The following is a 27,134-nucleotide window of genomic DNA, read 5'->3' as shown; positions in this document are numbered from 1 at the left end:
AGATAAATAAATGCCCAGGACTCACTGGCCAGACAGGCAGACTGGCCTAATTGGTGAGTTCCAGGCCAATGAGAGACCCTGTTAAAAAAAATAATAAATCCTTAATAATAATAATAAACCTTAATTTGCCAAATTTGAATAATTTCAAAGGCCAGATGAAATTGAAAAACAAATAACTCATCTCCTGACCACACAGTATATTGAGATCACAGAAAAATTTATTGTAGAAAAACCAGAAATGCCAAGCCTTTTAAGGTACAGCTTCCAACTAGGAAATGAAATCACAAGCATTCCCCAAGAGACCCCCCCCTGGAGAAACCTCCATACAGAATCATGGACTCTGGAGATTGTAGGGATTCAGCAAGCAAGTGAAAGGGACTCCAGAACTTGGGTGCAGAGCCACACTCCCTCTCTCATGGCTGTTCTTTGGCTGGCATTTTCCTTTTCCTGCCCCCCTCAGCACATCTCAAGTATCTTACATAAGATCATAGATTATAATTTAAATTGTTAGTCAAATTCTCACAAAGTGATCAGAGCCATAGAACACAGAGGGTAGAAGAGACCTAAGAGGTCTGGTAAAGAGCATTAAATTGCCTGAATAAACCCAGATAGCTTTCAGACTGGCTCAGGATTGGAAAGCTCCCAGATTCAAGTTAACACCTCACATTCCCTGGGCCCAGGCACCTGGATAGAATAGAGCTGTCCTGCAGGTGCCCTGGCCTTTAGGAAATTCTCAGCTGGGTCATTTGGAGCAGAGCTCAGGAAGGGGCTGATTCGGGGCTGCAGGAAGTGGGCAGGACAGAAACAGAGCTGGATTGCCCACATGCCCTCCCACCCCATCCAAGGACTTGAGTTCTCATGCCCACAAAAGCACCTCTGTGAACCCAGATCACCTAGGTCACACAAGCATGCTCCTAACCAGGACAACAAACCCACCGTTGCCATCATGATGAGGAAGCATATGAAACTAAGGAGCAAGGGGCTCGATGGCTTGGCGCAGAGGTGCCCCTTACCGAGCTGGCTTACCTTGCAATCAGCTTCTCCCCAGAGGGGTGACTTTGGAGCCCCCCCTCCCCCAGGGAGACGTGGGAATAGTTTGCTGGACTACCCAGTGGAAGAAAGGGGGCCTGGGATTGAGAACCTTAATGGAGTTGGCATCAACCTTGTGACCGTCCTTCAAGCTGGTTTTCACCATTGCTTAATAAGACCCTGGAGTGTCAGTCAGGACAGGAGCAGGACCAGCAGAGGGAACCTGAGTGAGGATGTGTCTGACTGTAACTCTGGCCGCAAGTCAGGCCCCTCCAAAGAGAGAGCGGCTACATCCACCCTGCTTCCCTACCTAGAGTCCCAGGGACCAGGAAGCGAGCTGAGACCCAAAGAAAAAAAGGACCGAGAGGGCGTGGGGGGACGCGACAGGAGAGACGCCAGTGCAGCGTCGCCTCTACTCCACCACGCGCCTGCGCGAGCTGTGGGTGGAGGTCCGCACGAAGTGCGTGCGCGACGAGCCGCCGCCGCTCCGGCCGCCGTACTTGCTGCTGCTTTTGCTGCTGCTTCCTCCGTAGCTGCCGCCGCCGCCGCCCCCTCGGGAGCTCGCTCCCCCTCCGTAACTTCCGCCGCCGCCCCCCCCGGGGCGTCCCCCCCCCCCCCGCCGCTGAACCCTCCGGGCCCCCCGCCGCTCCGGCCGCCGTCCTTGCTGCTGCTTTTGCTGCTGCTTCCTCCGTCGCTGCCGCCGCCGCCGCCCCCTCGGGAGCTCGCTCCCCCTCCGTAACTTCCGCCGCCGCTGTAGCCGCCGCCGCCGCCGCTGTAACCTCCGGAGCCTCCGCCGCTGCCGCCCCCGTAGCCACCGCCGCCGCCGCTGTAACCTCCGGAGCCTCCGCCGCTGCCGCCGCCGTAGCCACCGCCACCGCCGCCGCCGACGGTCACTTGGCTGCTCTGCACCGCTGTAGGGGTTGAGGGACACGGCACAGGGAGGTCAGAAGGACCTGGCAGGCCACCTGCAGCCCCCACGTCCGCCATCACTGATGACCTCCCGTTTTGCAAACAGAGGCATTCAAAGTCAAAAGTATTCCTACTTCAGACTGTAGAAGGATGCAGGCATTCATTTAAGTAAAATGTGCCTTTAAAAAAAAGACAGACGTGGTCCTTTTTTAATACTTATTGAATATATATATATATATATCCTCTATATCTATCCTCTAGTCAGTGTTAATGATGAGGTATCACGAACAATAAGTGGGCTTCTTTGTATAAGGCCGGAAAACAAAATGCCAGATTCCAACCCAGCCTACCCTCTGCCCAGCACTAACCAGCCTCTCTGTTCCTGGACCCTGCTACTTACAGATGCTCACGTGGTTCTGCAGCTCTCCCGACATCCTGTAAAAATCAAAGCACAGCCATCAACCATAGGAGCAGAAATGTTGATGTGAGGTGAGAGCTGTCCCCAAGCTCAGCAATTTTATGAAGCCTTTTAGCATTGCGAGCCGCATCTGGCTGCAATATCTTAGGTTTGAGGTACAGGGACATGGTGCTTGTGGGAAGAGGTAAGGTAGCAATGACTTCTCCCGTACCCTGTTAACCTACATATGCTAGCGAATATTTCTGCTCACCCTAGACCCATCAGAGAAGATCTTCCTCTCTCCACATAGTTCCATTGCTCCATAGATATATCTACAGCCCTGGCCCACAGAACACCTCTGCTATACACTCACCTGCTTTCCTCACCCTCTAGCAGCTTGCAGTAGGTGGCAATCTCCACATCCAGGGACAACTTGGCCCCCAGCATTGCCTGATAGTCTCGAAGAAGACGGGCCAGCTCCTCCTTGGACTGCTGTAAGGCCTCATCCAGGTCCTGCAGCTTCTGCTTCGCATCCTGGAGAGCCCTCTCTCCTCTCTCCTCTGCATCGGAAATGGACCCATGCATCTGTTCAATCTATGCCAAAGACAGGTGGAGAACCACTTAGGTGTTGAGTTTTGTGAATCCAACATTATGAGAACTGGTGTGTCTTGTAGCCCACCCTGAGCACCCATCCCACCTGCTTCTTGACGCTGGCTATCTCCGCCTGCAGCCTCTGGGTGTTGCGGTTGAGCTCAGAAATCTCCATCTTGGTGTTCTTCAGATCATCCCCATGTCTCCCTGCGGTGATCTGCAGCTCCTGGTACTGTGGGTCAGAGGCAGCACCATGGTCAGCACCTGCAGCCCACCAGGACCTCCTCCAGAAGGATCTGGGCTGCTCTCCCCCCAGAGGTTCCAGAGTAAGGCCATCTGGAGCTATAGTACTGCATACTCACACCCATCCTAAACCTTCCTCACCTGAACTGCAAAAATACAGTTCCAGAGTAAGGCCATCTGGAGCTATAGTACTGCATACTCACACCCATCCCAAACATGTGTGTACATGTGTGTACACACACACACACACACACACACACACACGCACATACACACGCGCGCCTTCTTCACGTGTGTGTGTACACACACACACACACACACACACACACACACACATACACACGTGCGCCTTCTTCATTTCCACCAGTCTGTAAGCAAGCTTATATCCCACCCAGACAAACCTGCTTAATAATGCCCTTTTACCTCCTTTTTCAACCTCATAGGTCTTCATACAGTGCTTGCCCACACTGAGACCCTCTTACTCTCCCAACCGACCCATATTCCTTCTTCTCCCTTCTTCCCCCACAGGCAGGAATTCGTGGCCTCAGAAGCCCTCAATGTCCATTTCTTTCTCTCTCTCCTACACATAGGTCATGGTCAGGGGAGAGTTGACTGGAGAGAATGTACATTCTGACAAAAATATCTGCCTCCCCAGTCTCATGCCCAAATCCATTGCATCCCAGAACACCTATTTTCAGATCATAAGCATACTGGAGCTGGCCACAAAACCCACAAAGCAAATCAAGTTCCAGTTACTCAGAATTCGGTGACTGGGCTGTCAGCTTTATGTCCATTCAACTACAGAATCTTTACCATCCAAAATGTGAATTTATGGCCAAGAAGTAACCAAAGATGGGCCCAAAGGCATAGCCACAAATGTTTATCTAATAAGTTGCCATAATGCTAAGAATCTTGTAAGATATTTAGTGTCACAGAAAGACGTTTCTAAGTGATAAGTAAAAAAGGAAAGTAGAAAACTAAAAACAGATACCATTATGAGAAAGCAAAAATAAACACTGTAGTGGTTAAGAGCATAACTTTGTAAACAACATACATGAGTTTAATTGGGGTCTAGTGGCAGTTTCTAGGCACAAGCCTTAGGAAAACGGAGAAGTCTGAGTTCTCTGTATTAGCTACAATGAACAGATAGAAACTATCTGAACACATTCAGAGTGGTGGGGGAGGAGAGATGGGTAATCCTTAGCCAGAATTTCTGGACTCATTACCATAGATGTGTTACACTCTGAAATTAGTGCCTGTTCTGGGAAGCACCTATGTATTTGGGGATGCAGTCCCAGGACCCAAGCTCACCTTGGTTTGGTACAGCGCCTCAGCCTCCTCCTTGCTCTTCTGTGCAATTAAATCATATTGGAAACGCACTGCATCGATGATGCTCTCCAGGTCCAGGGAGCGGTTGTTGTCCATGGACAGGATGACGTTGGTGTCACTGATGTGAGTCTGCATCTGGGACAGCTCCTATGAGACATGGGTCACAGCTGACTCCTTCCACTCCCCTCCCAGAGCCCCAATCTCCCCCTGCTGCTCCCTCAAGACTTTCTGAAACTCCTGTGTTGGATTAACAATTGGTTGGTCTAGGTGGTTTATATTTGGGTTGTATCTAGGGATTTGTTAACTAACAATGGGGCTACAAGGGACGCTTGAGAGAAATTTCTTTGAATTATAACATAATGGGAGAGTCTTAAGTGTCTCAGCTAAAGGAAATGGGGCCCAGGCGTAGCTTCTGGACAGGAAGAAGGAGCCCTGTGACTTCCTTCCCCATAATGTCTATCCTGCACCTTCTATCCCAGCCTTGCTCTGGTTTGGCTGCTGTCTTGAGCTGACCTTCTGACACACACACACAGCAGCTCCTTGTAATGATAAGAGCTCTCAGAGGCAGTGGAAAGGACTCCAGTTGTGGAGCCACTTGACTAGCAGGTTGACCAAGCAAATAATTTAATCTCTCAAGTCCTGTTTTCTCTTCTGTAGTGTGGACATCTCCATAAGTAGAGCTTCTACCCCAGCAACAAGCCCAGAGCAGGTACCCCCAAGGTAGACACAGGTGGCAGGTGGAACACACTGCCCTGTGCCCATCCAGTCTCTCATCACCACAAAAATCCCTATTATCATCATCTACAGAATTCTTTCACAGCCCCATGGACTCCCCGGAGTGTATGAAGAACTCCACACCTTATGTTTTGGTGTCAACCTCATGTCCCAGATGGACTGAGTGCATGAAGCAGGGACTATATACTTTCTCTTATCCTTGGGACTCTCGCTGCCCCTCACATCTCCTCTGCCCCTACCAGAACCCTTGAGGTTGAGGGATAGCTGAGCTGATGCTCAGAGTTGGAGGACTAGAGAGCTTAGCCCCTAGTGGGTAGTGATACGCTTCAGGCCTCCCCACTTCCAGCCCCCTCAGGGCTGAACTCACTTTGTCAAATAGGTATTTCAGGAAGTTGATGTCCCCTTGCAGCGTGTCCACTTTGGACTGCAGGTCTGATTTGCCCATGAAAGCAGCATCCACATCCTGAGCAGCAAGCAGAGATGGTTTGTCTTTATCACCCAGGCATTTCCTGCCATCAGCATCCTGAGTAGCCCCGGACCAGTGGCAAAGACTCTGGGTTTACTTCCTGACCTAAAAATGTCATCACTTCACTCAAATCAGGGACCTGAAAACTGACTTTCCTGGGCTGGTTACAACAGTACCCTCCACACCTGGGTTAGCCACACTCCACACCCCAGGTTCCTTCTCAGGTCCCAAGAAGCTGTCCGTTAATTTCCGTTTCTGAAGCCTGAAGGATTCCCAGAGCCACATCAGTGTCGCTTTGACTTCCTTTCAGTGTTAAGAGTCCACATTTGGACAACACACAAGGTATGTTGGCCCCAGAGGTCGTACTGTCTATAGCACAAAACAGCCCCTTGGGGTTTTCCCCACCCTACCCAATCCCCATGGCCACAGCCCCTCCAAACTCTCCTCTCCCCCACCTTCTTTGTGACAACGAAGTCGTTCTCAGCATTGGTTCGCTTGTTGATTTCGTCCTCATACCTGTGAGGGAGGCAAGAAACGGGCAGGCTGCAAAGGCTGACCTCACTTCATGAGGCTTCACCTCCCAGCGCAAAGTCTCAACTTTCCTAAGCACCATCCTTGACTCAGAAAACCCTGCTTACACTATTGTTCCCTGCCAGGACCTGATGCCAGGGCCTCACTGATGAACGGATAGACATAGATCTCAACTCTCCAAGCCAACAGTAGGGACAGGACCTGACATAGAAAACCCAGAGCCACATAAAATACCCCCCAAATGTCCATACTTGTTCTGATGTTGTATTTTTTTAATGTGTCACTCAATTGTTGTTTTCCATTAAGATCTTAAAGTAGTAAGTACTTTTACTAGCTCTTTTAAGAGAAAAATATTTCACCTGCAATTCTGCCCCCACCCCCAGCATCCCATGTGAGTTTTATTGTGGCCTGCTGATTCACATATGTGACCCTCCATGGCCCAACACAGGAAGTATGTCAAGGTACTGTCAAGAGAAACACCTGCACCCCTTGAGGAAGAAGAGTGTGGAAGGAGGCCTCAGGAGCTTACAGTAGCCTCAGGAGCAGCTGCTCTGGAATGCAACTCTTGTCCCCCGCCATTATTACCAGTCTTTGCTGCTGCAATACTAAGAACTATGAAGTATAATTTATCTCAACCAGTGGTGCTCGGTGTGGTCCTCAATCCACCAGCATTAACATTACTTAGAAGCATGCTAGAGATGCAAATGCTTTGGCCACGTCCCAGACCTGCTTGATCAGAACCACGGGGGTGAGGAAAAAGAGTCTGATCTCAGCAAGGTGATGCTAAAGTTTGAGAACCACAGATCTACTCGGCATTCAACAAGGAGGGTGTGCTCTAGATAGATGAATATGGAGGCAGGACTTACTTCCTCCAGCAGACAGAGCTTTCCTGCCTTTCTCTGCTCAATAGGATTGACAGCTGGCTGTCACTGCTATCCCACCAGGACTATCACCTATAAAATAGTGCCCCCGCAGTTGTATAGTGCACAGCCCACACAACTGCCCTTGCTGACTCTGGTCCCACATCTCACACATAAACTTTGCAGCAGATGATCTTGCCCTAGTGAAGCAGGCCCCTGCTGTGCTTCCCCTTGACCTCTTTGCCTGGATCCTCACTTGCTCTTGTAGTCCTCCACAACATCCTGTATGCTTCTGATCTCTGAGTTTTGGCGCATCTGTTCAGTGTTCAGAAGATCCACCTCCCTCCGCAGATCACTGATGTAGGCCTCAAATAGGGGCTCCAGACTGCTGGTCCGGGTAGAAGTGTTCACCTGCTGCAGCAGCTCCCATTTTGTTTGTAGCACCTGGTTCTGCTGCTCCAGGAAGCGCACCTGAAAGCCAATATTCCAGTACACCCCAGGCCAGGAGTCAGAGCGGCTTTCCACATGGGAAGGGGAATCGGGGGCCTTAAGCACAGAGACCTCAGAGATTCAAGATGGTCCCTCCAGGCATCAGGAGAGGCAGTGTGGTTTCTGATGGTCACCAATGGTTCTAAGGTGGTCACCTAGTCTAAATTAACGCCGTGGCTTTGAACTTACATCACCTCCAGCTGAGTGCCTGTTTCATTTAGATACAACCCCTTACATCACAAAAATCTCATCCCACATTCAATTTATCCATGTCAACGTATGCAAATGGTATTTTGGAACATCCAAAGCCCTCAAAATCCAAGGCTCCTTTGTCTTTATGAGTGGCATGGACTACGTGATTGAGGACAGGAAGACATAGGAGAGATATAACAACTGGCCTTGGAATATCACAACTGATTCCTGAGCAGGCTTGTGTGTGCACCCCCTACAACCACCACCACCTCCACTGCCTGCCCGTGTGGTTTAAAGAGGGCAACCTCGTTTAAATGTTTTTATAACCCAGCCACATTTTAAATTTTTTATTTTTATTTTATGTATCTGAGTGTTTTGCCTGCATGTGTGTAAGTGCACCTATGTGTGCAGTGCCCACGGAAGGCAGAAGACATTAGATCCCCCAGAACTGGAGTTACAGTTGGTATTAGCTGCTGTATGGACACTGGGAACCGAACCTGAGTCTTGTGCAAGAGTAGTCTGTTCTCTTAACTGCTGAGCCATCTCTCCACCCACCCCAAACCACAATTTTAAAAATAAGTGCTTTCATTTTTCAAATTTTCTATAATGTATTCAAGTACCCCAAAGTAAGAACTTCAGGCCCACAAATATGTGGAAAACGCTTAAGTTGCTATTTCCTTTGCTAGCCCAGAAAACAAATGAAAGACACAGCCCTGTATTCTCACTGCTTCTCCACAAACTGTGGATACAAAGGTTAAATAGGGAGAGGGGCTGGCTTTGCAGACCAAGTTCATAAATGGCCCTTCGCATCACAGTGCTCTCTCTTGCATCCCTCTGCCAGCTGCCCACAGGTGGAGACTGTTCTCCCAAGCACGGATAGAAATGACTACGCTGCTTTTGTGCTTCGCTCAAGCACATGCATGTATACGCACACCTACTCATGCATACACATCTTACATAAGAAAACATGCATCACATATATTCACATACACATGTTCACATGCACAAATGTTCACATACAAACATTCACATCCACATACATGCGTACATATTCACATTCACATCCACATAGTCACACACTCGCATGCACACAAATGCACATACACACATATCTACAATCACATCCCCATTCAAAAATATTCACAAACACATTCATTCATATATACATATCTGCACAGACACAAACAGATTCCTCCAAACTCCAGCTGCCTTATCCAGGATCTGTGAAAGGGGAAAACACTGCTTTGTGAGGGAGTACCCTATAGACACTGCCCTATGACAGGGCACTGAGATAGGCACCTAGAATTCCCCAACCTCTGAGACTCTGCCTAAGGAGCTGTCAAGTCCTTTTTGATTCAAATGAGAAGAAATCTATGCAGAGAACCCTGTTTTCTCCACTCATCATGGCTGGTTTTATCACAGAGAATAGTTGGGCAATCAGCTCTCAGAGCAGATGTGTCAGTGCAGCTGTGGTCCTCCCATGAAGACTTCCTGCCACTATCTATTTTTGTTCTGTGATGACACTCCCAGAGGGGTGGGAAAATCAGTTCTACGTTCCATCACAACCGCGTGTTTGGTGACAGTGACGCGGGTATGGAGCCTTATCAGATTGTAGTTGTTAGTCCAAAACAACACAAGAAACCAAGAGAGGGTTAGTACAGCACAGACGTTGTGCTTCTTAAAGAACGGCTCTGCCGTCATGTTGCAAATGCTGAGCTTGACTAAGAGGAAGACAAGAAGACCAGCTGGAAACCAGGTAAGAATCATGGCAACAAAAGCATTCTTTCTTCTAGACCAGAGCCTGCCTGGCTGAGGAACCCTCCGCATAGTCATCACAGACTATGTTCGCAATGGAGGACAGGAAGCCAGCATCTCCTGCACCTTGGGCCTCTACTGTTAACTGGCTGAGCCCCTGTTGAAGACCAGAGCCTTGGTCCAATGAGAGTCCCACACTGATTTCCAGAAGCCTGTGGTATTTCGCTGATGCCAGCCCCTTTGTTCCCTGCTCCTTCCCTGGCCCACCCTTGACTTCTGGTACCATCTCCTTTTCTGACAAGTCCCTGTTCCAGTCAAACCGCCATCCCCTGCCTATACCTGAGGCTTTATAATGTTCAGCCAGGTGAGCAGAAGTAACCACAAGTTGGGACTGGAGAGATAGCTCAGTGGTTAAGAGCACTGGCTTCTCTTGTAGAAAACTCAGGTTTGGTTCCCAGCACCCACATGGCAGGTAACAACTATCTGTAACTCCATTTCCAGAAGATCTGATGCCCTCTTCTGACCTCCGAGGGCATTGCACTCATGTGGTATACTCACATACATGCAGGCAAAACACTCATATACATAAAATAAAAATAAACAAATCACAAACTTTAAAAGAGGTAGCCACAGCGCGTGATCTGTCTAGCTCCTTTGGGGACGTCCATGGCCCTGACCCTCTGCATCCTTCTTCTGCTCACACAGTATCCTATCTCCATCACTTGCCCCAATATCAGGAAGTGTCCATTGTGCCTTCCTCTAAACAGAGAAAGTGCCAGAAGGTTTTTACCATAGCTGTCTGCCAGCCTCTGCCCAGGGACTTGAGCATGAAGCAAACTTCGCCCCTACAAAGTCTAAGCAGTGAGCTAGGGTGAGGGGTTTCCAGGTTCCTGCCGGCTCTTTGTTGGTCCCAGATGGGGGAAAGAGGTAAAGGACAATTCTGACAGAATGCCACAATGTACATTACTAACCTTGGCTCCCAGGAGACCCATGCACCTGGGCGTGCCCCGGGCCCTGCCAGCAGCTTCCCAGCTTCCCAGCTTCCACAGCTATGTCACTTCTTCTGCCATTTTTCCCACAAATTTTAACCATTTGAAATTCCATAGGTATCACACTTTTATGCCTCCTGATCTTTCTGCCTAGAAATTTCCTCTGCCCTGAGAGCTGTTTGGTTCTTCTTCCAGCTTTAAATTTTGGATAAGATCTGGGGTCACTCAGCGAAGCCCTCAGGAATCCAACAAGCACGGCTCATGGCAACTTCCCTTGAGCTAACGTGACCCAAAGAGTACCACACCTACTGATGCATTCTTCATACACTGTCATAATTTTTCTGCTCTTCAGCTTAGGGCTCCTTAGGGGCATAACTTGTGTCCTAGCTACTCCTATAGCACCTGAGTACAGTGGCATATAGTAGATACCTAGTAAAATATTTGTAGGCTGAATGGGAGGTGGGACAAATAGGGGTAGACTGGAAAATAGGTGAAATGGGTAGAATGATGGGCAGGTGAGTATATAGTAGGGAATGCATACAAGCATAAATTGGCATATGTGTCTCTGTGGGGGGAAGGATGGGGAGATAGATGGATGAATGAATGTGGATGGGTGGGTGGATGATGGATAGATATAGATAGGTAGATGAATATAATAGGTTTGTGAATGGATGATAGATGGGTGGATGATAAATGGGTGTATGTGGATGGGTGGATAAGTGGAAGGATGGATGGATGGATGGATGGATGGATGGATGGATGGAGATAGGTAGATGGATATGGATAGGTGGGTGAATGGATGATAGATGGATGGATGTAGATGAATGGATGATGGATGGATGTGTGTGGAGTGTGTGGATAGCAGATAATGGATGGATGTGTGTGGATGGCAGATAATGGATGGATAGCTGTGTGTGGATGGATGGATAGAGGTAAGTAGGCAGGTGGGTGGATGGATAGATATATGGATATGGATGGTGGTAGAAAGATGAATGTGTGTGTATGGCTAGGTGACTGGATGGATGCATGGGAAGTGGATGAGTGAGGTTATTATACTATGCAGCTGTTAGGTTACCTTCACACCCCTTCTCTTCTTTCCTGCTAAAGGAAAACATTAAAAAATGTATCCCTAAGAAGCCTAAATCAGTAAAATGTTTTCCTGGGGTCCCAGTACATACACAAAAGGAAGTGACTATTATCATCAAACTGAAATAGCACAATAGCAACAGACAACAGCAGAGTGCCAGTTCCTCTTGCTTATTTGGCCGGTGGCCAAAGACTCTACCTGCCCCTAAGGTACTCACCTTATCAATGAAGGCAGCAAACTTGTTGTTGAGAAACTTGATCTGTTCCCGTTCCTGCGTTTTAACTCTCTGAATTTCAGGGTCCACCTCCAGATGAAGGGGCTCCAGCAGGCTCTGGTTAATAGTCACCTCATGGATGCCCCCCGGGGGATAAGAAGGACCAAAACCTCCAAGCCCAAAATTGCTAGGCCCAAATCCACGACCCCCATAGCCACTTCCAAATCTGCCACCCCCGAGGCCACCACCTCCAAATCCACCCCCCACAAAACTTCTGCCTGCTCCAAACCCTCCTCCTGCTCCCCGACTCTGGCAGAAACCACTGGCGCTTCTTCCAACTAGGCTTCCAAAGATGCTTTTACTGCCACCCAGATTGTAGAGGCTCCTAGAACCAAACGCTGCTCCATAGCCACCACCACCATACCTCCCCCGGGCATGACACACAGACCCCACAGTCCGACTCCCACCTCCAAAGCCTGAGGCGGACCTGTTGCTATAGGCCCGCCTGCTTCTTGAGCTAAATGCAGACTGAGAACTAAACTGGTGACTCATGGTTGCTGAAGCAACCAGAGGCACAGGTAGCAAGGGCCCAGCTGGAAGGAGGCAAAGAGCAAGGAGAGAAAGAGCTGTGACTCTCTTGGAAGGGATCTGGCTCAGTTCCTATATATACACACACCTGCTGGGCTGGGTACCTTCCGAACCCTGGGAGGGGAGCATTAATGTTTAGTTTGCCTGCCAGTAACATCTGCTTAAAACCTCATACCTATGTGTTGCTGAAATTACTTGCAAACAAACTTCCCCAACCCGATCATTTTATCATTCATCTCTTGCTCCTGGGAGATCGAAGTACAGTAATCTCAGGATCTCAGTTGTTGGAAACTCCTGTGAAGTTTCTCCCCAAATCACAGATTGGTCTCTTCTTAAGAAGCTCCATCATGGGGTTGTTTCTTTGGGGGTGTGTCTGAGAGATATGGGGCAAAATGGAGGTGGCTAGGAAACTTAGGACCACAGCAGGGTGACAAGTGCACACACTAGCTGCCACATAGTGCCATCCTCGTGCGCAAAAGCTGTTTTTGATTTGTGTCAACAAAATCTTTTATTGAGCCTCTACCAATATTTAATAATGTCTTCTACACCTGGCGATATTCCCAAGTATTTTTCCTGTTTCATCATTTCTAAACTGACATAGACAATATTTTTGTAAAATAAAATGACTCATAATCTAAGGGAAATTTAAAGAGCAAAGATAAAACATACACTCTAACTGATTTTTAGGATTATTTTTAGGTTCAGTCAGCATAAAACTGTTATGCTGAAAATAACAGGAACGCTAAAAAGCTTCTAAGTGGTCACACTGAGTTCTGTACTTATAAGGGAAGCGGCCAAGTGTCCAGCCACCAACAACAGCCTGCGCTCACTCTCCGAGAAGCACTGTCCCAAACAGCAGGCTTAGGGTAAAGTTCATTCAATGTGTGTCAGTGTCCACTAGCATAAGTGTGTGTTGGCCTCTGGACACAAGTAGCTGGTGGATTTCCTCCAAAATGTAATAATAATTGTTTTAAACAGAAGAGAAAGAAACCCTAAATGCCCAACTTCAGAGAAATGACTAGGTGATGGTTTACCCACTTACACACAATGCTTTAAAACCAGCAGCCTGAAAAACCAGACCAAGAAAATGTCAGGATATATTGTTGCAGTGGGTCTATGCAGGTGAGGCAAACTCACAGGTAACAGAAAATGATTGTGAGACAATTTCTCCTAGGATTTCAAATGTCCTTTTACTTTGTCTTCATGCAACAAGTAGGTTTTGGGGAGCAGTAGTTGGGGCTGAAATCTCAAGTTCCCCAAAGTTGGGGCAGAATCCCAATCAAAGTAAGAAAGGCTAGGTAGTCTGCAAAAGCCAGAGAGGGGGCTTGGAAAAGCCGTGGGCAGAAGCACCCTGGGGCTAGGACAGTCTTGAGGGCAGCTGCAGGGCTCCATGCCTTCTGATCACCCTCCTGGGTGCTCTGAAAAGGGAATTATTTAGTGGGTCATCTCCAGGGACCACTGTGGGAGGGAAAAAAGAGCATGAGCCTGACATCTGGGGACAAAAGCACTCGTCTCAGCCCTCACCCTGCTTCCTCTTGCTCCAGAGCTACGGATGCGGCTGTCTTGTCTTTCCAGGGCTCCACACCTTAAGACATGTGAGGCACAGCACAGCAATATCCTCAGCAAGCACGGCCATAGCTGTGCCCCGTGACAACCGTTCCACGTTATCTGTGATTTTCAACTTCTGTTGGGACAGTCCTGGCAAGTCAGAACAGTTGGTCACTGGAGTCCTGGGCACCTTTGACCTACACACAGCCCTATTCCTAATCTTGATACCTTTGGGGACTTGAGGTAGAACAGTGAAACCAGATCCCCCTACCCCTGTTCAAAGATAAGAATAAACCAATAATAGCAGAGGACAGAAAGAAAGCGGCACTCTAGAACTGAACAGATAAGCACGAAAAAGTTTCCCAAAGGCCAGGATTCTGAGTCAAGCAGAGGCAGAAGCAGGGAAAATGGGAGAAAGGATGTGGGTCCCACACAGGTGGCAACAATGGTTGATGAAAAGATCATTGAGTTGAGCATCTTACAACTCGGCTTTGAATCCTGGCTGGGGGGTTAGACACCTGCCTCCTCAAATCTCAGTTGCAGGCTCTGAAACAACAGTAACACCAGCAGCATAGGTGACGCTAATGATGACTACTCAAGTACAAGGAGTAGCTGTCCACTCCTAGTAATCCCATGAATGGGTCTCCTTCCCCTAACAACTTCGGGAAGTTTTCCCTAGAGACTCCAGACCATGTGAGCCCCTCTCACTGCTGTGATGGTTCCCTGTACTGCTTGTTCACGTCTCTCTCTCTTCACCTCCATCTCCACACCCAACTAAATAAATAGGAAACTCCTTGATATTAAGACCAAACATGGCCCAGGAGCCCCTCCCTGAGAAGTGTCCACCAGATGCTGGCAGAGTCCTGTCACCTTGAATGAGAGTGCAGACTGACACATAGATGTTTTGGAAAACCAAGAGCTTGGGCCCCACATTGAGCAGCTTCCTGAGCCGAAGCCAGCCCTACCATATCCTGGCTCCGTGACTATCCTATTTACTAATTCCTCATTCCCCCTCCCCATTTCTCCCTGCCTACTACCAACAAATGTTGTCCTTAAAAGGAAAGTGGGGAGTCAGCTTGTCCCCACCTGACTCCCAGATAATCAAACCCAAGGGTGCCAAGAGGGTGAGGCCCTGAGTGACTATCAGCCACCAGGATCACAGTCTCAGCAGCAGCTGGGGGCAGGGTTCAAGAGGAGCTGCTGATGTAGCCAGCAGAAGCACCCCCAGAGAAATGCTCCCCATCTCACCCAGCATCTCCCAGGGACTGAGGGTGGATCCGTCAGGGGTGGAGCAGAGCAAGGAGAGAGGAAGAATCTCGCTCGCCAGCCCCCACCCAGAGAGCAGAACTGGGGTGTAGATATGAGGCCTTTGCTAGCTTTCAAATTGGAATTTTTTGACTGACAATCAGCAGAAGGAAAGCCGCGAGGTGGTACAGATGGGGAGAGAAGGTCCTGGACTGAACAGAAGCTTCAACCTTGGCTTCCCATCCAGCCTGTACCGCTTCTCCCTGTGTGTCAAAACCGGATATGCAATAGAGACTGCCAGGCTGGTGGCTTCGTGTCATAGGAGGAAGGGGGTACAGAGAGGACATGGTCCAAATTACAGAGAAGGATGGTGGTACAGCTTGGACTACAGCTCAGATGTCCTCCCTCACAACCCACAAAGAACAGAGAGGCCAACCAGGAAGTCCCAGCAGCCATTGCTCCTACAGTCTTGGAGACAGGCAGGTGGAAGGCCCTGTGACTAGAAATGGGAAGGTGGTTTCCTGCACATGGGAACAACCCTGGGGAACCTTCCTGATTTCTGTGTTAGGGTGGGTGTTGGGGTATCAACTAAAGCCCCAAAGCATCCAACGCCTCACCTTTGGCACCCCTTTGACTAGAACCCCAGGACCAGCCGGGGAACAACGTCCCAAGCAGTCTCTTCTCACCTTGTGAACTCTATCAAGCGCTCTTGGCCCCAGGAGTCCCCATGAGGCCTCAGTGCGGCTCTGAAGATTCCCATGGGGAAGGTCCAGAGAAAATATTGTTCCAGACGCAGGAAAGCTCTTCATCCAATGTGCTGGACACCCTGCCTGTTTAAACATCCTTCACTAAGGCTGGTAGCCATCTCTTGTCCCTAAGGCAAAGGGAGCAGCTGGGTAGGTGTGGGCCCAAAGGAAAATAAGGCTGTGGGTTACACCTGAACTGAATTCCAAGAGAAACAGTGGGGTCCCAGCTATGGATCACGGTTGTCGGGGCAGACAGCACTTTGATACATTAAATCAAGAGGGAGCCAGGAGAGACCCAAGGTTGTAAAGCTAGTTGCTTGGGGGTTCAGAATTCTGAATCCCTAAGGAGAAATATGCATCCTTTGTAAATTCCAAGTTCATGTACCACCTTGCCCATGTTGGAGAAAGTACAGCACTATACAAACATTTATAAAGAAATAACAATTTATTTTTCTTCCCTCCATTTAAAGAATAAGCAGATTCCTGAAACACTAACCATAAGCAATAATGACTCTTTGTTGGCATCTTACAATGTGCTAGGAGCTTGACAGATGGCATAGTTTGAGTCACACAACCGTATTTTGGGGGGAGGAGAAGTGTATACATGTTTATTCAGCCATGCATACGTGTAGCCACCAGAGGTTGATGTCAAGTATCGTCCTCTGCCACTCTCCACCTTATTTTGGGGGGCAGAGTCTCTCACTGAACCTGGAGCTCGCCATTTCTGCTATATTGGCTGGCCATCATGCCCTCATGATCCATCCATCTCCACACCCCCATCACTTGGGTTACAGACTCTTGTTACCACTCTTGGCTTTCTGTGTGGGTGCTGGGATCTGAACTCAGGTCCTCATACTTGCATAGCAAGCACTTTACCCACTGAGCCATCTCCTCAGCCCCCACTTTTTTTTTGAGAGAAAGAGTGGGGTTTCACATAACCCAAGTTGACCTCACACTTTCTATGTAGCCAAAAATGGTCTTGAATTTCTGATCCTTCTGCATCCACTTGCTGAGTGGCGTGACCAGCATGCCTGATTTATGCAGTCTAAGGATCAAAACAAGCTTCATTCATGCTAAGCAGGCACTCCACTAAATGAGCCACATCCTCAGTCACTCAACCACATTTTATGATGACTTTCAGTTGTAGGTTGGGGTGACCACACAGTCAACTACACAGCTTAAAGTCTGACCCCAAATCTCACCTGGGCAGCCTGATTATAAAGTCTGAGACCTTGCCACAGGACATTACTTTCTGCTTTGAGGGGTGAGTTTTGGGAACTCAACTGCTGGAATTTGAGTCTTGGATCCCCCCATACGAGCAGTATGACCCGCCACAAGTTCATTCAGTTCATCTGTCTCTCTGTGTTTCTGTTCCTTATTTGTAAAACCTAGGTAATAGCACTGGCCTGGGAAGATTGGAGGAATTAATTCTTGGAGAAGCTCTTACCATCATGCCAGGCAAATGACAAGAGTGTCAGTTTTAGTAGTTTGTTACTATACAATGAAACTCTCATCAACCGAGCTGTGTTTTCCATCCAACTTCCCATAACAAATTACAGCATCATCATTCCACCACTAAAATATAAGCTGTGATGCATATAAAAGATGTCAAAACACTTTCCTTTAATCTTCTATCCTGATGCTCCTCCTTCCACCTCCCAAGTGCTGGGGTCACAGGCATGTGCCACCACACCTGGCTCACATTCCATTCATTCATCTGTGGACACTGAAATGCATACTGTGTCTTGGCAATAAGCTCAGGACACTGATTTTATCTCCACTGCATATATACGCAGAAGGGAGGCTGTTGGAACATATGGTAGATGTATTTTTTAATTTTCTTGAGGAACCTGCATCCTGTTTTCCATAATGGCCAGCTGTGCCAAGCTTACATTCCCACCAACAGTGAGCAAGGACCCAACATTGCCAGTCTTGAGAGAATGCAAATGAAAACCACAGTGAGATAGCGCCTCACCCCTGTTAGGATGGCAACTATCAAAAGATAAGTGATCAGGAGTGTTGGCAAGGGTGTGGAAGAGGGAACTCTTGCACAGTGGGCTTGTTTCTGACAGGTGGGGCCACAGTGCCTCCGAGTGCAGGCTGTGTGGACAGTCTCGGCATTCTTCTCTCTCTGTGGTAGGCTATCCAAGGCAAGTTTTTACCTCTAGAGCTAGAATGCTCTCTGTTGGAGCCACAGTTACATATTATGTTATTTTAGCCTGGTGAGCACTGGGCTATCTCATAGTTGTACGTCTACTTAGTGGAGTTTCTGTGATCACTCAAGGTGTGTCTTCTCTTTCTGTTGATCTGACATCCTTTGTCAGTCCTTAGCTAGTGAGGACAAGACTTTACAAGGAAGGGACCCATGCGTGCGTTCCTCGACACTTTGGTCGTCTGCTTCCCCTCCCTTCATGCCTCTAGTTTGCCAGGGACCTCCCAGCCTTGCACTGAACTTGCGTTTTATCCAAGGACAACCAAAGGCCACACAATAGTGTTTCAACCAACGGTGGATCATATATCCCACGTTGGTCTCATAAGATTATAATGGAGCTTAAAAAACTCCTACCATTTAGAGATAGCGCAGCCATCATAATGTTGAAGCGATATAGGAGTCATGTGTTTGTGACAATACTACATAAACAAACCTACTGCTTTGCTGGTTATATAGCACACACAATTATGTAGCATGTGCAAGGCTTGATCAAGAACAAACAACTGTGCTCTTGGTTTACTATATTGTGCTTTTCAACATTGTTTTAGAGCATATGCCTTTTACTCATTTTTTTTTAAAGTGTGCTGAGGTCAGGTGTAATGGCACATACCTATACTGTTAGGAGGAGAGGTAGGAGGATCAGGAGTTCAAGTTCATCTTCAGCTACAAGGTAAGTTTGAGGCCAGCCTGGGATACAAGAGACCCAACCTTTAAAAAATTAAAAATTAGCCAATTAAGCCCAGCACTCAGGAGGCAGAGGCAAGCCTGATCTACACAGTGAGTTCCAGGCCAGCTGAGGTAACATAGTGAGACCCTGTCTCAAAAAACAAAAAACAAAAATATTTTTGTTTAATTAAAATAAAACTATGTTGTATTCTGTTACAGCAGCAGCAGTCTCATACATCTTCTGTTTACTGCGTCTCTAGTTGCACCCGTTGCTCTTGTGCTTGATTTAGTCTCCTGTTGATTTGCTCATGGTGGCCCTAGGAGGAATAGGTTGTTTCATATATTGCATATCCACCTCAGCCACCCAGGTATAGTGGGCCATACCATGTTGGTTTGTGTAAGTACACTCTCTGATGGTCACACACTGACAAAACCACCTAAGATCCCATTCCTAAGAACGTGCCCCCATCACATACCTATACGGCTGGATCTGCCTTGATTCTGTGCTCTTGTCAACGATATGGAGCACTGGGCTATCTCATAGTTGTATGTCTACTTAGTGACATACCAGGCCACTTGAGGTTCTTAGTAGGCTCTCATACCTGTGAGGGTTTCGAGGCTCCTCTCCACACCATATTGCACCTGCTCGCATAGATCCTCAGCATATATAAATTTTCCATCATAAAATATTTGAATTTTTGCAATTGAATGGTGTAATTTTGAAAATATTTGGCTACCAGCCACTCATTTGATTTGTTTAAAACATACTTGGAATTATTTAAAAATCAAGGAACTCTAACCTGAACTTTTTCTCACATGTAATGAACATTCTAAGAGTTCCAAATGTCATCAGTTGAAGGTGGGTATGGTGACACACACCTTTAATCCCAGCACTCAGAAGGCAGAAGCTCCTGAGATCAAGGCCAGCCTGATTTACATATCAAGTACCAGGCCAGTTGGGACTACAGGGAGACATGTCTCAAAACAAACAGACAAAAAATGTCATCAGTGAGTGTTCTGGATAGCTTTAGTGTGAACTCCTTGATTGAGGAATTGCCTCCATTGGTCTGGCCTGGGCCATGTCTTTGGGGCATTTTCTTGGTTGTTGGGTGATATGGAGGACCCAGCCCACTGTGGGTGCTGCCACCCCTGGGCAGGTGGTCCTGTATTGTATAAGAAAGCAGACTGAGCACAGGCCAGGAAACCAAACCAGTTAGCAGTGATTCCTCCATGGCCTGTGCTTCAGCTCCTACCTCCAGGTTCTTGCCCTGAGTTCCTACCTTTGGCTCCCTCAGTGATGAACTGTAACCCGGGAGATGCTAGCCAAATAAACCCTTTCCTCCCCAAGTTGGTACTGGTCAGAGTGTTTTGTCACAGCAATTGAAGGTAAACTAAGACAGTTAGGGAAGGAGATTATTCACAGTGTCCTGTGGGTACAAAGGCCCTGAGTCGCCACCAGAAACTCAATATTTCCTTCCCAAGGCGTCCCTGCTGGCTCAGAGCTCTATGTGTAAAGGGGACTCTATTACAAGAACCATACCAGGGGGCTGGAGAGATAACTCAGTGGTTAAGAGCACTGACTGCACTTACAGAAGCCCTGGGTTCAGTTCCAAGCACACACATGGTGGCTAACAACTGTCTGTAACTCCAGTTCCAGAGGCTCACACACCCTCTTCTCACCTACCTCCTCAGGCATTGCACAACTCTGGTGCACTTACACACATGCAGGCAATACGCTCATCACATAAAATAAAAATAAAATTTAAAAAAAAAACACACCATGATTTTGTCTTTGTTTACTGCTGAGTAGAACTCTATTGTGTAAATGTACCGAATTTTGGGACTAACGGGGAAGAGGGAGTTCAAAAGAGGTGGGATCATAGGAGACTGGTGTTATCCAGGGAGAAATGGGGAAAACGGGAGCACTTTACATGGGAAGAAGGCGTGGAGGAAGGGTTAGACCTGGAGAGAGAGGAGCGATAAGTAATACCTGGTTGGTATGAAAACCAGAGGGACTCATACTAGTCCAACAACCTAATGACAAGCACAGTATCTCAACACGGGTCCGTGTGCACAGCTGACGGCTGCATAAGAAACAGTGCCAGGCAGGAGAAACCTCCCTTTGAGCTGTTGGCCAGGGTGGCCCAAGAGACTCCCAAAATCACACAGGCTGCTGCCACAGCCCTCGATTGCCTCCCCAAACTTGAAGGTAAGACCCTACTGCTGAAGATATAATATACTTCGGACATAGGATTTGGTGCAATAAAACTGGAAATGACTGGAAGCTGTGTCCCCTGAAGGCGAGCTCTCATGACTTTAGAGAGCTGCTCTACAAGCTGCTAAGGGAGATATCCATCAATGGTCCAACGCAAGCTTCAAGACTGAATAACTTCATCAACAACTGGCACAGCACACAAAATTGGTGCAGTAGTAGCACTTTTATCTTGGGGACAATCAACAGCTACCTAATTGGACTAAAAGCCCACTCAGTGGGTGGAAACTCATGGATGGTACTGTAAACATAACCAAATACACATGGCCAGAGAGGTCATAGATCTTAGAGAAAACCCCAAGACTGTTACATTCCTATACTAATGTAGTTTCTTACTACGTACAAAATATGGACCCTTATATTTACAGACAAATGTCCCAGCCACCACTCCAAAGAAGCTTCTTTTGCACCTGACAGAGTCTATTACGGAATACCACAGCTAGTAACACACATCGTCCTTGAATTGCCCAAGCCTAAGTTGCACATCTACAACACAGCCTCTACACGGAAGGTTCATGGAACATAGAACAAGGGGAAAGAAGGTACTAATGAGTACCTCAATTCTCATTAGTAAAGCTCTCTCATGCAACAGAGGATCAGGAACACAAAAGGTCACAAATGGCCAAAGTGTAGAGATTAAGAGTCTCCAGAATGCTGGTCCTTGGACAGGACTCCTGTATTAAAATTCACCCACCCAGAGCTCAGGGACCATTGCAGAAGAGGGGGCAGAAAGAGTGCAAGAGCCAGGGAGGAGGTGCAGGACCATATGGAAACAGCTCCTCCAAGCTCCTGGGAACTTGCTAATAGGAACCTATAGCAATGGTGTCAGCACGCACAAGACCCGTGCAAACTCATGCAGACAAAAACCCAGCACAGAACTGGGGAAAGGGACAGCAGGCCCCAATCTTAGCTGAAGAAACATTGGCAACTGATCACTGCTGGGTGAGGAAGAGCTGATCTTCCTAAACCGAGAGACTCCTGATAGGCTGACTAGACCTCAGCAGATGAACTTGCACTGAGGGACATCTGGTGACACTAACTTGACACAAATGACAGAATGTACGAATTCCAGTGAGGGGCTATGGGAGGGTGCCAGTGGGGAAGAGGGTATAAAGATGATTAAGATTTGTTGAGATGTTCTATATGAAATACACAAAAATTCAATAAAATTTTTTTAAAAAAACAGACCAGTGGGAAGACAGCTCCTTTGCCCAAAAGGCACAGTAGAAAGGCTCAGAGGCCAAGCTTCCCTCCTGGATGAGATATCTAGGTACCTTGATGGGGAGGCAGGATTGGAGTCAAAGGTCAAGCCTAGAGATGAGGAGAGTGGCACAGCACCAGCATGTCCCTTTAGGAAGCTGGTCTCAATTGCCACGCTGTCCACCTTGGCCAGCAGCTCCACTTAGCCAAGTAGGTGCCACTGATGTTCTGGGAGGTAACTCAGTTGTTGCCAGAACCACAGTCTGCTTTACCAAGAACAAAACAAAGGAATAAGAATTGCTGCAAGAAAATGGGTTCATTTACGGTGTGGCCAGAACTGGACAGAAAAAGGCTCAGCCTCTCTTTGCTTGCTGTACCTGTTACAATTTATAGAAAAACATAAAAACAGGAGACGCCTGTGAGGTCAGTCACCAGCTCGGTGTGATGAACACCTCCTGGGAGATGGTTCATCCTGTGGCACCCCACCTTTGGCTCCAACTCTTCCTGTTATTCTCACCCCCAGGGTGAAAGCAGAATTTCCTGGAGAGATTTAATTTGTTTTACTTTGGGTTGGGTTGTTTTTTGATTTTTGTTTTGTTTTGTTAGTTGGTTGGTTTTCACTAGACAGGATATCTCTGTGGCCCCAACTGGCCTGGAACTCGCTGTGTAGAACCAGGCTGGCCTCCAGCTCACAGAGATCCACCGGCCTCTGCCTCCCAAGTGCTGGGATTAAAGGCGTGTGCCACCACACCCAGCCTTTATTTTGGTTATTTGAAACAGGGTACTCTGTACCCCAGGCTTGCCTGAAACTCACTGTATAGCTTAAGCTGACCTGGAACAATCCTGCTTCAGCCTCCCAAATGCTGGGAACGCAGATGTGTGCCACCATATCCTGTTCAAGATTTTATTTCTTTAAGGTCCTTGCTAACACCTCTTATCTGTATCTGTGTCCAGTCCCGGGCACTAGAGGAAAGAACAGGAAGGAGATCCTTGCCCCCCTTCAAAACCTCAGCATCTTCACTATTCGCTAGGGCCCCAATTCCTTCCCTAAGTTTTCCACTGATCTAAGACACTGAGGTGTGGCAGCCAGGACCAAATAGGGTCACCACTGAAGGGAAAGCCAGGTCCCAGCCCAACCCAGCCACTAGTGGGGCCTCAGCCTCCTTAAGCTTTAAGAATGGGTTCACCCCGGACCTGCTACAGACTTGGAGTTCAAACAAGGTGGCAGGTGGGAGAAGGGGACATCAGTGGACTGACTGCCCCTGTGGCCACCACTTGCTCCACTTCCCCGCGGTGCGCATTTCCTAATGAAAGGACTCTGCTGCTTACAAATTAATAGCTTTGAAGCTCCCAATTTGGAGAGGGTACAGACCACGTGTACTGATGCATCCCTGATGATGAAGGTAGTCAGGTCTGCAGAAATGGGATGGAGGGGGATTGGGACTGGGGTTTCACAACATGGAAAGTTGCTCTCTGCATATGTGCAGCTGATCTTCACTGCCATGGGGCACCCTATGTGTTTCCACCCAGAGCTCTGCCTACAGCATAAGACCTGACTCAGAACACCAAATGTGGGCCTGATAAATGGACTTTACACCTGTCCAGCACAGTCCTCAGGAGGGCATTTTATGTCCTTTGTTCTCCAAAAGGGGGATGGTTTATGTGCACCACCTCACTGTTTCTGGTCAGGATAGAGGGCCTGATATTGTCGGCTTATAGGCAGAAGAGTTACTATGAGGGAGCCACAGACTGTGGTGATACCACACAGTTCACAGCTTCGGATGACTGTAGTCCCCACTCACCTACTCAGCAGCTCCCACAGGGCAAGCACCACCTCCAAGTTGGGCACGCCTTACCCTCTTCTGGCTGACTGTCCCCAGATCCTGTAGACCACGATGGATATTCTAACTTGAAAACTTTCTCCCTTGTCCTTTCACCCCCAATCACGCTATCACTGAGGAACCAGCAAAAGGTCAAGTTCACCATGATGCCTTGCATGGTCACACTGGCCCCTGTCTTCCAGCTCCTGGGACACCTATCCCCCTACTATGCACATAAGTGAAAAGAAGACATCTCATACCCAGACAGTCAGTACAGAGGCCCTTGCAGGTAGGTCCCATCCCTAGCATATACCCCACCCCCAGAACTCAGCCAGTCTGATGCAACTTTGGAAGTTCTTAGTTTCCAAATATAGCTTATTATCTTATCATTTTATGAGCTTGTCTGCCGGGGGCACTTCATAGAACCTGACAATCATGGAGTGCCCTCACCTTTTCAAAGCCTTTTTCACTTATCTGATGTGACAAACACATGGGCAGCATGCCATCCACAGAATGCACACACCCTTTGTGACTCGGAGACAGAATATTTTCATTCCGTCTGTGACCCCAAGTGAAGGTAACAAAAGCACCATGATGAGCTAGATTTGAGGACAGATGCAGCCAGAAGGTAGATTCCATCCCAGAAACCCAATGGCTCTGCACTCTACCAGGAGGAATGAAAATTTAAATAGAAATCAAGGGCCAGGTGCAAAGAGTCCATCAGTACCCTATTCAGAATCCAGACCGGAATTTAGAGCCTGTTTCCCCTCTGGTGCTTTGTCCCCTTCAAAGGGGAACTGGTAGGTCTGAGAGGTAGCTTGAGGGGTAAAGGTGCTTGCCTGGGGACCTGAGTTTAAATCCTGGAACCCATGTAAAAAATTATCTTCTGACTGCCACACAAGTGCTATGGCACACACACCCACACACATCACACACATAGACACAGACACACACAATAGTAATAGATGATAAAATAAGAAGGAATTGGCTGATATCCGTTTGCTCTTCTCCAAGCATTCTTCCATCCATGAGCAATCAACTGTCAAGCAGCTGGTCTTTCCAGGCACCAGGCTCCCCCGCAGACACAGCAATGGATGAACTCAGTCCATGATCTGAGGCACTCACAGTGTTGTTGAAGGACCATCAGTCACGTAAACAGCTCCTGCAATAACTAGGCGTGGTGGTGCATGCCTGTAGTCCCAGCACTCGGGAGGCAGAGGCAGGCGGATCTCTGTGAGTTCAAGACTAGCCTGGTTTACATAGCGAGTTCCAGGAAAGCTGGGGCTACAGGGAGGCCCTGTCTCAAAAAGACCAAAAAAAAAAAAAAAAAGAATACATTAAGTCAGGGTTATTGACAGCAAACCAAGTACCATGGACACAGAAAGGAAGAAAAGCTATGAAGGGATCGCAACAAAGGTAACCTGAGCTGGGGTGTTAGGGGCGAGTGGCAGTGGAAGCGCTGCCTGAGCTATATGGGGAGTGAGGTGGTCACAGTGTCGGAGAGGTTCCACATCTTTTCAGAGTAAGAGACGTGGAGGTGGAGGAGGGCTGACCGGGAAGGGGCTGAAAGTGTAGGTCAGAGGTGACCATGATGGCCTGTCTGTGTCATCTGGTGGAGTGGGAAGGTGCCCTCAGGGATGTCTGCACATCAGAACCACTGGGCAGCTTTTAAGAATTCCAGACCCTTGTACATCACTTCTGGCTTCCCGAATAAGAATCGTGGGAACTGTGGCCCAGGTACCTGTATTTTTCAAAGCTCAAATTTGCTTTAATTCTTACAGACTAACTCTTATAATGGAAGCAACTTTACTAAAGGAGGAAAGTTCCATGTCTGGACTGAAAGAATGATGAGACTGTCACCTGGCCTGTGTCCAAAGCAGATACAGCATTACCTAGTCCAGGATGCTATGAAAAGAATTCAGCTTCAGGTGTGCGAGTAGATGGTGGGAAGCAGCCACAGTGGCTGGAAAGAGGAAGGGGGCTTCCAAACACTCCACTAAGAGAATGAGAGCCAGGCATGGGGGTCAGGCCTGGAATCCCAGAATCAGGAGCTGAGGCAATGGGATGCAGAGCTCCAGGCTGCCTAGGTAACAAAGTGATACTCTTACGAGAGAGAGGAAGAGAGAGAAGAGGAAATGGAGAGAAGGAAGAGGAGAGGGTCAAAGGGGAGAGGACGAGGGCAAAAAGTCACATGATAAAATATTCCCAGTGCAAATATTCTCTTTATGAGACTGAGTATAGAGCTCAGTAGTAAAGTACTTGCCAAACATGTGCAAGGGCCTCTTGGGTTTGAGACAGACAGACAGACAGACAGACAGACAGACAGATGATATAAAACCCCAGTGCTAGAATGAATATATATATATATATATATTCACAATACCTATGGACTCAGAAAGATTAAGATAAGCCAAAGAAACCAGACATCAAAGAAAGCATTCTGCAAGAAGCTTTAAAAGGCCAGTCTAACCTACGGAGACAGAAAGCAACCCAACCCTGGCCTGGGACTGAGTGTTGGCAGATGATCGACTGCAAAGGGGCATGGGAGAGATTTCAGACCATGCTCTGTTTTTACGGTGGTTATGAATACATATCTGTCAAAGCTCAAAGAACTGCACTTGGAAAATGGGCACATGCTTATTTTGTTATTACATGCAAATTATGCCTCAATGAAGTCAATTACAAAATGAGACAGAAAAGAGAAAATATTCATGTTTAAGACAGCATGAAGTTGGAAATGTAGCCGAGCACTTGCCTAACCTGCATAACGCCCTGGGTATGCTCTCTAGCACCACAAAGAGGAGAGAGAGAGAGAGAGAGAGAGAGAGAGAGAGAGAGAGAGAGAGAGAGAGAGAGTTCTGAGGTGTTCTTTGACATAGTTATTCTAAGAGACTTTATTGTACCATATGTTCATACATACACCAGACCATGAGTATATGTCAAGCGCTCCATGCTTAAAATCTTATTCGGCCACCACTCCCATAGTACCTGGACTGAACTGTTGCCCAATGAAATCTGAAT

General features: G+C 47.8%; 1 protein-coding gene across 1 annotated transcript; it reads right to left on the bottom strand.

Annotated features, from left to right (window-relative positions):
• Positions 1 to 241: 241 nt before the first annotated feature.
• Krt77 (keratin 77) lies at positions 242 to 12,368 on the bottom strand. The gene is given in 10 exon segments (XM_029566889.1): positions 242 to 1,617; positions 1,620 to 1,940; positions 2,339 to 2,373; positions 2,709 to 2,929; positions 3,033 to 3,158; positions 4,481 to 4,645; positions 5,601 to 5,696; positions 6,155 to 6,215; positions 7,347 to 7,561; positions 11,820 to 12,368. Coding segments are annotated over 10 exon segments (1,965 nt in total). The 3' UTR covers positions 242 to 1,441.
• Between the last annotated feature and the right edge of the window lie 14,766 nt (positions 12,369 to 27,134).

Source organism: Nannospalax galili, unplaced genomic scaffold (assembly GCF_000622305.1).
Source record: "Nannospalax galili isolate Female #2095 unplaced genomic scaffold, S.galili_v1.0 scaffold979, whole genome shotgun sequence".
NCBI lineage: Eukaryota > Metazoa > Chordata > Mammalia > Rodentia > Spalacidae > Nannospalax > Nannospalax galili.
Note: the sequence above shows the minus strand (reverse complement) of the source record. Positions and strands in the feature narration are given on the sequence as shown.